At 39.3% G+C, this 12,259-nt stretch overlaps 1 protein-coding gene across 4 annotated transcripts in view; it reads right to left on the bottom strand.

The window, feature by feature from the left end:
* SPTA1 (spectrin alpha, erythrocytic 1) overlaps window positions 1–12,259 on the bottom strand; it is a 65,957-nt gene extending 53,698 nt beyond the window's left edge. For all 4 annotated transcript variants that reach the window (XM_060286426.1, XM_060286431.1, XM_030841872.2 and 1 more), the window contains exons 1-9: window positions 12,023–12,259; window positions 10,820–10,945; window positions 9,024–9,164; window positions 7,781–7,927; window positions 5,872–6,005; window positions 5,168–5,312; window positions 2,455–2,609; window positions 1,374–1,509; window positions 1,171–1,272 (exon numbers count right to left, since the gene is read on the bottom strand). In XM_060286426.1, the coding sequence (XP_060142409.1) occupies window positions 1,171–1,272; window positions 1,374–1,509; window positions 2,455–2,609; window positions 5,168–5,312; window positions 5,872–6,005; window positions 7,781–7,927; window positions 9,024–9,164; window positions 10,820–10,945; window positions 12,023–12,259 (1,323 nt within the window). The remainder of the gene's footprint in view (window positions 1–1,170; window positions 1,273–1,373; window positions 1,510–2,454; window positions 2,610–5,167; window positions 5,313–5,871; window positions 6,006–7,780; window positions 7,928–9,023; window positions 9,165–10,819; window positions 10,946–12,022) is intronic.

Below are 12,259 nucleotides of genomic sequence, written 5' to 3'. Positions count from 1 at the left end.
ATCAGGATTGTAGGAGGACATAATACCACAAGCAAGTAATTACTCCAAGTAATCATTAGATTATACGAAGTGCTCCAGAGAAAAGTGCAGTGTCTAAAAAAGATAAACATTTAATGAAATTCAAATTTATAGGGCACTTAAATGATCAGATTTAGAAGTTTGCATTCTATTCCAAAAGCAAATAAGAACCATCACGGTGAAAGTGACATTCTCAAACTCATAAAAGCCTTTGTTTCTGTCCAAGCATCTGCCCAAGTAATTCCAGCTTATTAAAACAGCTGCTGTGTTAACTCCATTAAAAAGACAGTAACAATACTCAGAATCCCAGGATAATAGGTAAGTTTTCAAGGATTTAGGGTCCCACTATTCCTTTGGCAGGAAATAGTTAAAAATAAAAATCCGTAGTATAATTTTCCCATAGAGTTCTTGATGAACTGAAAATATGGTCATCTCAACCTTCATCATATAGCACTCGGGGCTGTGCTTGGAATCTAATGATATGAAAAGAGCCTGCAAATCTTATTTCAGTTATCATCCCAAGGAGTTCCTGTGACGCTGTGACTGGAGTAAAATGTCTCAGGAATCAGGAGGTTTACGTGAGCCCTTGGGATCTAGGAGGTTAGGATGATGGCATACCTTAATCTTCATTCAGTGGAATTCTGAGTGTTTAAAGCTTTCCTGTTGCTTAATGGAGATTTGAGAAACAGAGATATAGGAAAATCAGTTTGATTTGAGGTTGTATAGAGGAGAGAAGAAAGGGATCCATGTGCCAGGAACCATGCTAGGTACCTTAGGGAACCCAAAGATGAATAAGGTGCAGTCCTCAAAGAATTCACAATCTAGAGATGAGCATGGGAAAGTGATAAAACAGAGCACATGTGACAAAGCAAGATGGTATGGAGGCTTCAAATTAGGTAGAAGGTAGGTGATGAAATTAGTTAGGTTGATGAAGTAATGTCTCAGAGGTGAGGGAGCACACATCAAGTCCTGAGAACTTCAAATGCCTCAAATTAGCTAAAGCAACATATGAAGGAAGCAGGGTGATATTTGAGCCCACATTAAGATGTTTATACGTCTTCTGTCCTCTTTCAGAGATTGTCATATTAGTATGAGATTAAGTGAAGGCTTAATATGTATCAAAATTTCACAAATTCTGTTAAACTAGATTACCTTATCCATGACTTCATCAGATGCTTCATGACTGGCATTCAGCAGGGCTTGACCAGTCTCCTTAGCAGATTGAAATCGGTCATCATAAGAGTCAATCTCATGCTGTGGTCATGAGACAAAATGTTTTAAAATGCAGCAAGAAACCTTCTGGCATTTTTGGAAACTGCCCTCTTCCTCCTACTGGGGAGGCCTTTCCTCTCTACCTTATGCTGCTGATGCCTGTCCAGTAGGGCTTCCCCACCAGTCACATCTGTGGGCAGCTCATCAGCATTGATCAAAGCAGTCTTCTCCTTCATCCAGCCTGAGAGCTCATCATAGTCAGATAAGAACCGCTGGTACCTGAGGGAAAGGTAAGGGAAAAGACAGGAAGGAGGAACCAGATACAAATGGACTTTGAACAAAGAGTCAGGGTTGGGTTGGGCTAAGATGTACAACATGTGCCTTGCCCTAATCCTACACCTTCCATTCCTCTGATGTACTTCCTATTCCTTTAGCAGTGCAGGTTGTAAATCCTTCACTCCAGGTTGTATATTCCTAGGGCAGATGTGTCATTGTGTGATGAAGCACTTGGACTTGACATCTCCAACATCACAAAGTCACATCCCAGATGCACTTGAAGTAGAATAAAGTACTCACAAGGAGGCCAATAAATAAGGACATAACATAACCAACAGGAAGCCTAAGGGACGACTAGAGTTAGGGTTAGGAGCCCTCATGTATTTTAGTTTACCCTTCACCATACCAGTAAAAACAAAAACTACAAAAAAAGATTACCTATTCAAAAAAATCAAAAGCTCACCAGTTCATTTTAAATCATATCAATAAGATAAACACTATTTTCTGGTGATTTTATAACTAATCATAAAAATTAACTACTGAAATGTTGTCCAGATTTTTTGTAAGCTGACCTACATTCCAGAAATAATTCTAGATTTATTTTGTGTTCTTCAGCTTGGAAATTAATTCCAGTTCCTTAGCTAAGGCCAGGATTTTAACATGTTTCTTCAGCTAATTTTTCAGTTCCATGGACCACTTCATAGCTTCTTACAACTGTACAAACAGAGGAAGACAGGAAGGGTACAGGTGAAAGGAGATGTCACGCTGAGGATTATATCAGCCTTCAAAGGACTTCTCCTGACAAATAAAAATTTCTTTTGCCTCTACTGAGCAGGCAGGAGGGCTGGGTCACTCATTATTTTACTCCTTTCACTCTTTTATTTCTGCTTTTGATGTTATACTTTGACCTAGAGATAGGTAAAGCAGTAGAGAAGAAGTATTTCTCACCTATAAGAAGCCTGCAGCTTTTCATATCTGCTGGTAGCCAAGGTGCGAATGTGCCCCCAGTTGGAGACCAGATCCTCTTTCATCTGCTGGATCTGCGCTGCATCTGAAGGATGGGAAAGCTTCAACTTGTCTGCTTTGGCACATAACTCCTTCACCTTTGGGATAAAAAAGAAACCTAGTATGTGAAGGTAGTCAACCGTATGGTGATGGATGGCAACTTTGTAGTATATACGGATGTCTAATTATAATGCTGTACATCTGAAACTTATATAATTAAAAAAAAAGATAAAGAAACACAGTGGGAAATCCGAGCATTCTGGTCCTCTTGACAAAGTTTTATGGGAAGAATGTAACATAATAATCATAAGAATTAGAATAATTTATTAGTGCTTTTATATTGATATATTTATATTAATATACTCATGTAACTATATTAACAATAATAATTTACTGATTACATTTTGTCTCTCGTTGTGCTAAGCACTTCATATGCATTTTCTTGTTTTATAGTCTTCCTTTAATAATACTGTGAGGTAAAACTATTCTTGCTCTCCTTGTATGTGAAAACTGAGAGGTTGAGTATTTTATTTGCCCAAGGTCATTGAGCTAGTCAATGTCAGAAGCAATGTTTAGACATACATCTGTCCTTCATTACCCTCTATACTAACTCCATAAACATTATTGTGGGAACCAGAAAGACATTTCTGCCAAGGAAAATTGCTGCCAAGAAAATTTCAGTAATGTCAGGCCTTTTTGAGCACAATTCTTGAGGAGCAGGCTTACTAGGGCAAATTCCACATGTTACCATTAGTTCTTCTACTATACCCAACTATAATTAGGTGTTGTCTAGGATTTGAGATTTCATTATCATTATTCATTAAATCATGGTATTTTATCATCCATAATTAGAAAAAAAAAAAGACCAAAGAGAAAAAATGAGGAAGAACAAAAGAAGTAGAATGGTGAAATCATTTTCAGAAACGACCCATGTACAGAGCTATGATTAAAGCATAGCAAGTAGGGATCTTCCTGTGGGCTGACTCCACTGTAGAAGCTCAGGCGTAATAAGTTTAAGTTATAGTTAAACTGTGACGGGAAGAAGTAAGAATGGGAATCATTCAAGAAAACAGGCTTGCTCCAATTTCTAGTGTGTCTATACCTACTGTAGGTATAGGAACCGGGGTTTTCCAATTTCCAGAAGAAAACCCAAAGGTGGGTTTAGTAATGTGTTGTTGTTGTTGTTTTAACATCTTTTTTGGAGTATAATTACTTTACAATGGTGTGTTAGTTTCTGCTTTATAACAAAGTGAATCGGCTATACATATACATATATCACCATATCTCCTCCCTCTTGCATCTTCCTATCCCATCCTTCTAGGTGGTCACATAGCACCGAGCTGATCTCCCTGTGCTATGCAGCTGCTACCCACTAGCTGTCTATTTTACATTTGGTAGTATATATAAGTCCATGCCACTCTCTCACTTTGCCCCAGCTTATCCTTCCCCACCCCGTGTCCTCAAGTCCATTCTCTACGTCTGCATCTTTATTCTTGTCCTGCCCCTAGGTTCTTCAGAACCATTTTTTGTTGTTGTTATTGTTTTTTTTAGATTCCATATATATGTGTTAGCATACGGTATTTGTTTTTCTCTTCCTGACTTACTTCATTCTGTATGACAGACTCTAGGTCCATCCACCTCACTACAGATAACTCAATTTCATTTCTTTTTATGGCTGAGTAATATTCCATTGTATATATGTGCCACATCATCTTTATCCATTCATCTGTCAGTGGAGACTTAGGTTGCTTCCACGTCCAGGCTATTGTAAATAGTGCTGCAATGAACATTGTAGTACATGACTCTTTTTGAATTATGGTTTTCTCAGGGTATATGCCCAGTAGTGGGATTGCTGGGTCGTATGGTAGTTCTATTTTTAGTTTTTTAAGGAACCTCCATACTGTTCTCCGTAGTGGTTGTATCAATTTACATTCCCATCAACAGTGTGAGAGGGTTCCCTTTTCTCCACACCCTCTCCAGCATTTATTGTTTGTAGACTATTTGATGATGGCCATTCTGACTGGTGTGAGGTGATACCTCATTGCAATTTTGATTTGCATTTCTCTAATGATTAGTGATGTTGAGCATCCCTTCATGTGTTTGTTGGCCATCTGTATATTTTCTTTGGAGAAATGTCTCTTTAGGTCTTCTGCCCATTTTAGGATTGGGTTGTTTGCTTTTTTGATATTCAGCTGCATGAGCTAGTAATGTGTTTTAAGTGTCTGAGTTTATTATAAAAGGGGAAGAAGAAACTTACTCCCTTTTTGACTGAGTGAAGGACAAGAAGAAACAAGGTTCAGCTCCAACAGGAGAAAGTATAGTTAGATAAAAGAAAAGACTCTCTGGCTATGGGGTACTGAGTGAGTTTAGGAAACCATTCTTGAAGCTATCTATTTTGGTTTAAATTATGAAATAAATTACAAAAAGCTTGAGCGTATATAAAACATATATGTATATTTAAATAAAAATAATTAAATAAATTAAGAGATATCCAAGATTCATGTACAAGTTATAAACTAGAATAAGGAGGTATATTCAAGTGGCACAAAACTTCTCCTTCATTGAAATAGTGAATTTACTGTGTCCTATGGAGATGAGATGAACACCAAATGCCTTTTCTAGCTCAAGGGATTAGCCATTCCTCCAACAGGCTTACCTTGTCATTCATGACTGCAAGGTTCCTCTCAAGGGTCTTGTGACTGTGAAACAGTGCCTCAGAGCTCACAAGGTCTTTGCCATAGTCTTCAGAGGTGACTTGAGGCTCCTTCTCTTTAATCCACTGGATGGCTTCAGTCACGTCCCTGTCAGACATCTCCATGAGCTCCAGCAAAGGAAGAAGGCAGGCATTTCAGGGCAAACAGCACACAGCAAGGACCAGTCTAGCTCACTCAGTCAGAAATTACCCTATCTTCACCCACACTAGCAAAAAACATAATGTAAAATGTTCTTTACTGCTTTTAATGGTTTCCATTGAGAGTTAAGAGACTTGGGCATCCTGACAACTGAACCTCCAAATATACTTCCTATACCTGGGTCAGCTCTTCACGAATGTCCTTCTTCCCAACTTCACCCTCCATTCCCTTCCGGTTCTTAACCTGCTTTTCTTGCCTCTGCAGAGCTTCCATCACTAATTTACCAGTGCTATTTGTATTGCTTTAAGCTCCATTAGACACATACTTGGCTATAGAGTGGGTCACAATTTTCTTAACTACTCTCTCCCTTGTTGTCTTTAAAGGCAAGCACATGAGTTTCTTTTTTTAGAGGTATTGGCCACTAATTGCTAACAGTAGACAGAGGCTAACACAAATAACAAGCATGGTGCTATTGCAGTTTCCTACAGTTCAGTGGTGAGATTCCTACCTTTTGAATCGCTGGAGGTCTGCAGCACTGGACAGCATTTTCTGTCGTTGGACAGCCAGACCATGGAGCCGCTCCCAGGCTGCATTCACTTCCTCCTGCTTTGACTGAATCAAGGGCAGCTCAGGATGCTTTTCCTGTGGGAGAAAGTCAATGATGGACTAATGCAAAAAATCATTTAAACACTTCTTATTTCACACTTCACTTTATCCCTGCTCTCTAACTCTTACTTGATCCACCTCACCAAAATCTAGAAAATCAAACCGCCAGATATTTTGCCCACAGCTCCAGACTAGCCTACTAACACAGGCTTGCCCAACCTCATTATTTTCAGAACTCCATCATGTTGATGCCTGCTAACTCCCTTCAAGATCCTGGAAACCAAGGAAAAGAAGAGAAAATTCCTTTTGTGAAATCTGACTTAATTTTTCAAAACTCTAATACTGTGGGTCTTGGTTCTTTTGGGGTCCTGATACCTTTGAGAAGCTAATGAGAGCTATTTCCCTCTTTGCAGAATTATACAGACATGCAGATAAACTTAATTTTGCAGAAAACTCCATGCATTTTTGCAAACTAACTGAAGCAATGAGATTTATGAATACTAGATTAAGCTAGCAGCATCAGCCCATTTTGATACTTGGCAATTTTGAGTAGTTCCCAAATACCTGTCTCCCTACTCCTCCTATCCCTGTTTATTCCCATTTCCATTTCTATTTTGAAGCCTCATCAGACTGAATTTTCTACTTCTCCTTCCTTGCTTATAAATAGAAATGATATTCTATGAGCCCCAGCACTTAGGCATCAAGAGGCCTTTCAGCTTCTGTTCTTACCTTCTTGGAACACATAAAAAAAGCATGATCTACTGAAAGATGAGAGAGCATATGGAGAAAACCTTCATTTTCCTTGCTAAATCTCCATACATGGGAGCAAGGCCATTTTAGACACTCCACCCCAACTGACTCATTGTATAACTGCAGTGACTTAAGAATACCAGGTGATATCAGCAGAATAACGCAGCTGAGTCACTGAATCATGAATCAGTGAATCTGATTCACTGAAAAAAATAGGTTGTTTGTTGTTTTCAGTTTTGTGGTAGTTTGGTAGATAGTAATAGATAACTTAAAAATCTCCACAATAAGAAAAAGGTGATAGAGGGAGAAAATTTGGGACTGTTGGAAATGTGGCCTGGAAAAAAATTGAGAAATATGTTATTTTCCCCTACTCCAGTACCCGTTCATCCTGAAATCTTGGTTCTATTAACACAGAAACATTATTCCCATTATAAAGCTGCAGTGATAATGAAACCTTAAATGGAAAAGCACGATAGCCAACTGTTAGAATTTCTAATTCCTTCATGTACATATAAAATCAGACTGACTTCCCAGTTCTCACATATGTTAGGATTATTTATTCACACACTGAGTTTTTACATGCCCAGAAATTAAAAACTTATTTAACCACTTTCTTAAGAAAATGAAGATAAATCTGCCTCCTTTTCCCTTCCCCCCAAAACACAAAAAAATTAGTTTAATTATATCATGTATATTATGATAGCCCACCATTATTTTATATTCTTTGCCACTTTATTCTGGTTCTTCTTCATGAAGAAAGAATGCTTCATAAACTTGAGAAATCAATGTACTGCATGGTGCAGGAGTAACCCCCTTGTGGATTGAATTCCTTTATGTAAACACACATACACTCACTCACTCTCATCTCCATTTCCGTGGACTGGCAAGGGATACATTCAGAAAGGAGAGGAAACTGCTCTGGGCATGTTGCTCCAGGGACAGGCATACCTCTGCTTTCTCACAATGTCCTATATCTTTCATGTCCCATCTACTAATGGCCAGAGAGTCTTCTTGAAGATCAGACCCTTTCCCTGGCTTGGCTCTCTTGTTCCCCACCTCACCTCAGCACACTCATTGGCATATTGGTTCACTCCATTCAACCTCTCCTTTCGAGCTGCCAGATCTGCTTGGAAATCTTCAAACTTCTTATGCAGAACCTCTGTGCGCTCCCAGTCCTCACCCAGCTCCACTGATGTCACTATAGCCTCCTGTAGACAGAGAAAACTCTGGTAAGTCACCCGTAAACATTTAGGAATTCCTGCAGTTCAAATGCCCAAAACCCTTGCTCACATTCCCAGGATAACTCAGAAGGAGATACTGGTGGAACTTGGGAGAACCCTTCAGGAAAGAGCCAGAAGCAGCAGTATATTTCCTGAGGTGGCGTTCTGGCCCAGGGAACAGTGTTCTTTGGGGTAATTCTTTGGAGAGACCAGGAACATTGTTGGCAAAAGCCCCTGGGAACACCCTTTTGTGTATTGGAACCTGAAAAATAAATTCATCCTCGTTCTACTCAATTCAACAAACTGAGCATTTACAAAAGTATTGTGCGGGCTTCCCTGGTGGTGCAGTGGTTGAGAATCTGCCTGCCAGTGCAGGGGACACAGGTTCGAGCCCTGGTCTGGGAGGATCCCACATGCCGCAGAGCAACTAGGCCCGTGAGCCACAACTACTGAGCCTGCGCATCTGGAGCCTGTGCTCCACAACAAGAGAGGCCGCGACAGTGAGAGGCCCGCGCACCACAATGAGGAGTGGCCCCCACTCGCCGTAACTAGAGAAAGCCCGCGCACAGAAACGAAGACCCAACACAGCCAAATACAAATAAATTTAAAAAAAAAAAAAAAGTATTGTGCTAGGCACTTGCTTGTGTAAATGTTCAGTCCTAACCACAGGATTATTCTTTAAGTATGTAGAAAATAAAAACCTCCCTAGTTATAGGTACTGAGAGACAAAGAATTAAGGAAAGAACTGCAATGCTCTAAGCTGGACACAGAGTAAGAGCAAAAATCTAGGAGTGAAGGCTCATGGAAGGTAGAATGGGGACAATCCTAGATCATCTTTCAATGCAGTTTTTGTGTAAGACTTGCCTTCTTCATATTCAGATTCATACATTTAGACTTATCCCCCTACAGTGTTAACTACCTCCAGAATACCCCTAAATCTTTGCCAACATTCCTCTTTCTTCCAAGGAACTAAGCCCAGAAAGAGACATCCTAACTTCTTTATGAAAGGCCTGCATTAAATTGCTATGGGATGTCTGGGGCAGATGGATGGGAAGTCCTATATGCATACTGTTTGGTCCTATACCTTGTCTCCAATCCACTCTAAGATGTCAGCACACTCCTGTAAGTACTGCTGAAGCTTCAGGGCCCGCAGCAGCAGGGTGCCTTTCTCTTGAGTCAGCTCCAGAAGCAGGTCCCACAGGTGGCTGAGTTCCTCCAGAAGGACCTATGGGGAAAGTAAAACAACTCAGGCATAGTACCTGCTGTGGAGCAGCAGGTATAGACTCAGAGACCTGTGCAGAGAGGGGCCTGGATAAAAATACCTCCTCCCATTCACTCGTGCATTAATTGATCAACAAATATTTAAAGGAGGAAATAGGACATGTATGTGAATAGCAATTAAACCATATGATCTTCCATAATAGAAAAAAATGAATAATGTTTTGGTGTTTTAGAGGATGAAGTGATTACAGACAATAAGACAGGATAGAATAAGAATTCATGAAAGAGTGCTCATTTGAATTGGACCTTGAGGGATAGGTAGAATTTTGATAGGTAGACAATGGGCAGAGGGTGTTCAAAGTACTGAAAAAGACATAGAAAAAACTTAGCATGGACTATTTGTCAGAAAGGATAAGAGTTACAATGTTTTTCTGACTTATAAAGGAAATAGTGGCACCAAAGCAATGAGAATTTAAGAGTATATAGTTGAGGGCTCTAATGCCAAGTTAGCTTAGAAGACCAGATTTTACATATACTGTAAAATTGAAGGTGTCATATATGTTATGCCTTCAAGATTCTTGTATTTTTCAACTACTTCATGGTCCTAAGGTAACATGTAGCATGTAGACCACATTTATCTCTGAATCCTGCCATGGTACAGACTGATATAGCCCCAGTGATTCTGATAGACGTGAAGATGTTTCAAACATTTCTCAAATATTTTAATTAATGTAAGGGATTGGTTTTTGTATAAATTATACAAAGTGATTTCTATTTTATGACAATAAATAAAATTTGAGATTTTCTTGTTAGAGTCTTCTTTCTAATAAGGTTTATTCTGGTTAATGTCTGTATCGCCTGACCATGTTTTGTTGACAGTAAAGCAAACTAGAATTTGTACGCTAAATATGGAACTATAGCCCTAATTTTTAAATACAACACAAATTTTTTTTGAAATTTTTAAAATATTTAAACAGTAAAAAAAGTTCACTTGTACAAAAAAGAACCTGAATTGACTGTATCAACACAAACTTGCTGGAAGAGTATATGAATTAAGTCAGAAAAAAAGCTGATACATTAGTAGTGGGTTCCATAGTTGTGGTGATCTTCAGTCTTCAGGGTTTAGGGAAGACAAAGGATTTTAGGAGGTTTTTTTTCCCCAAAATGAACAGATGAGAGGGTTTGGAGAACTACAATAGTAGTCATAGTATGTGGGCTGTGAAGGGAAAGAGGCATCATAGACAAAGGGAGAAAGATTTTGGAGAAGATTCAAAGAAAGAGCATCCCTTGTTTAGAGAGTTTAAGGGACAAGGACTCTGAGGCTAGAAGAATTAAGTAGAAAGGACATTTCAGAAAACCAATTCATCTGGGTTGAAGTGGGTTTGATCTTGAGCCACCTATACTGTGGTGGCATACGCAGGAATGTGATGTTATTTGATGACAGCTTCGTATCATAGCTTTCTCCCCACTCCAAGGAACACTAGGACATCCCATCATTTTTCCTGCCCTAACCCAAGTAAAAGATATAAGGAAGTACCATGGTTCCAAGCCAGTTATATCAAGGTTTATTCCTGTTGTAATCAATTAAAACTCTGATAACATAATCAACATGATAACTTAATTAGAAACATCTCTCACAGAGTTCTGCCATAAATTTACCTTGGTGTCCTCATGGGCAAAATGCCCCTCAGGAAATCGAATTTTCCTGGTTTCTTCCAGCTCAGGAATGACCCTCGATTTTGCTTGCACCTCTGCTTCAAAGGATTCATGCTTCTGATATTTCCCCTGAAGATTAGAAATCAGAGTTTATGGCTAATGCAGCCTGGTCTCTCTGGAAGGGAGGTTCTTTTATTCCTCTTCTTTCTTGCAGTCAAAACTACTTGTTTCCCAACCTAGATTAAGTGATAACCTATGACCATACCTGGAGGAGTCCTATCCGAAAAGAAGCGGTGGTGGCACCACTGCACTTAGGGTTTCAAAGGGTCCTAGGCTCAATGTCCAGGACCATAGTGGAAGTTTTTTTCCAGCCCCCACTGCCTTTGGGGAATTTCCAGTAAATATTATTTTAAATTCTCAATTGCCTTCTGTGGAAATGAAATAATGTAACAGAGTTTTTCCTCTTCAGAAAAGAGGAACTAAATGTTACTGAAAGTAGTGAACAATGAGGAAGATGATCATGGCAACAATGGCTTTTTTTTTTTAATTGAGAGGTTTTTGCATGCCAGATTATGTTTTTGCTGTCATATATAAATTGATCCATTTAGCAGATAACACTTTGTTCTTGTTCCAGGTGCTTCCTCTCCAATATCCATTGCACATTTTAGGCATGCAAGCCTTTCTTCTGATCCTGACTGTGCCTCTTTCTATAACATTGTACAAGTAGGAGTGGGAGCTTCCACCAAAGCTCTCCACCTGACTCCTCTCATTCAAACTTAACAAGAGGCATGAATAGCCATTTGGTAAAAACCCTGGTTAAATCACATCTTTCTGAGGAGAGCGAAGAGCAATTGTTTCAGAAACATTGATGTCTCTTCACCTCAATTCCATCCTTAATGTCACAAAATATTGAAATCACATAGTGTGTCATAAATTCTTTGAATTCTCAGTGTTTTGCCCATGGGTTAACTTCAGAATGAGTTTATAAAATATTATCTAGAATGAGTTTCCTTTGTAAATAAGACATTGAGGCTTAAGGAGTTGAAGACATGTGCTATTTAAAGACAGAATTACAGTCCCCAAAGTCTAATCTTTCTGTTATATCATCCCTCTACAGTTTCCCAGATGTACACCTACATTATGGAAATGTTTCCCTCCCTAGAGATCTTACAGTGAACTCTGGGGAAGTCAATGAAACTAAATGACCTGTATGTTAGTTGGGTCTTCATAGCTTTTATCGCCTGCAATCTTGATTTTCTCCAAGATCCATTTCTCGAGGTCATCTGCATCTCGTATGAAAACCTGGTAGTAATAGGAATCTTCAAGCTTCTGACCCCTCTCAGCAACCAGTTCCTTGAACCTCCGGTACCGGGTCAACACCTCCTGACGCCTCTCCTGGATCTCTTCTGCTGTTTCCAGCACTTTTGGCCCACCACTCTCCAT

Source organism: Globicephala melas, chromosome 1 (genome assembly GCF_963455315.2).
Source record: "Globicephala melas chromosome 1, mGloMel1.2, whole genome shotgun sequence".
Classification (NCBI taxonomy): domain Eukaryota; kingdom Metazoa; phylum Chordata; class Mammalia; order Artiodactyla; family Delphinidae; genus Globicephala; species Globicephala melas.
The sequence above is the reverse complement of the archived record's forward strand: the minus strand, read 5'-3'. Positions and strand labels throughout refer to the sequence as shown.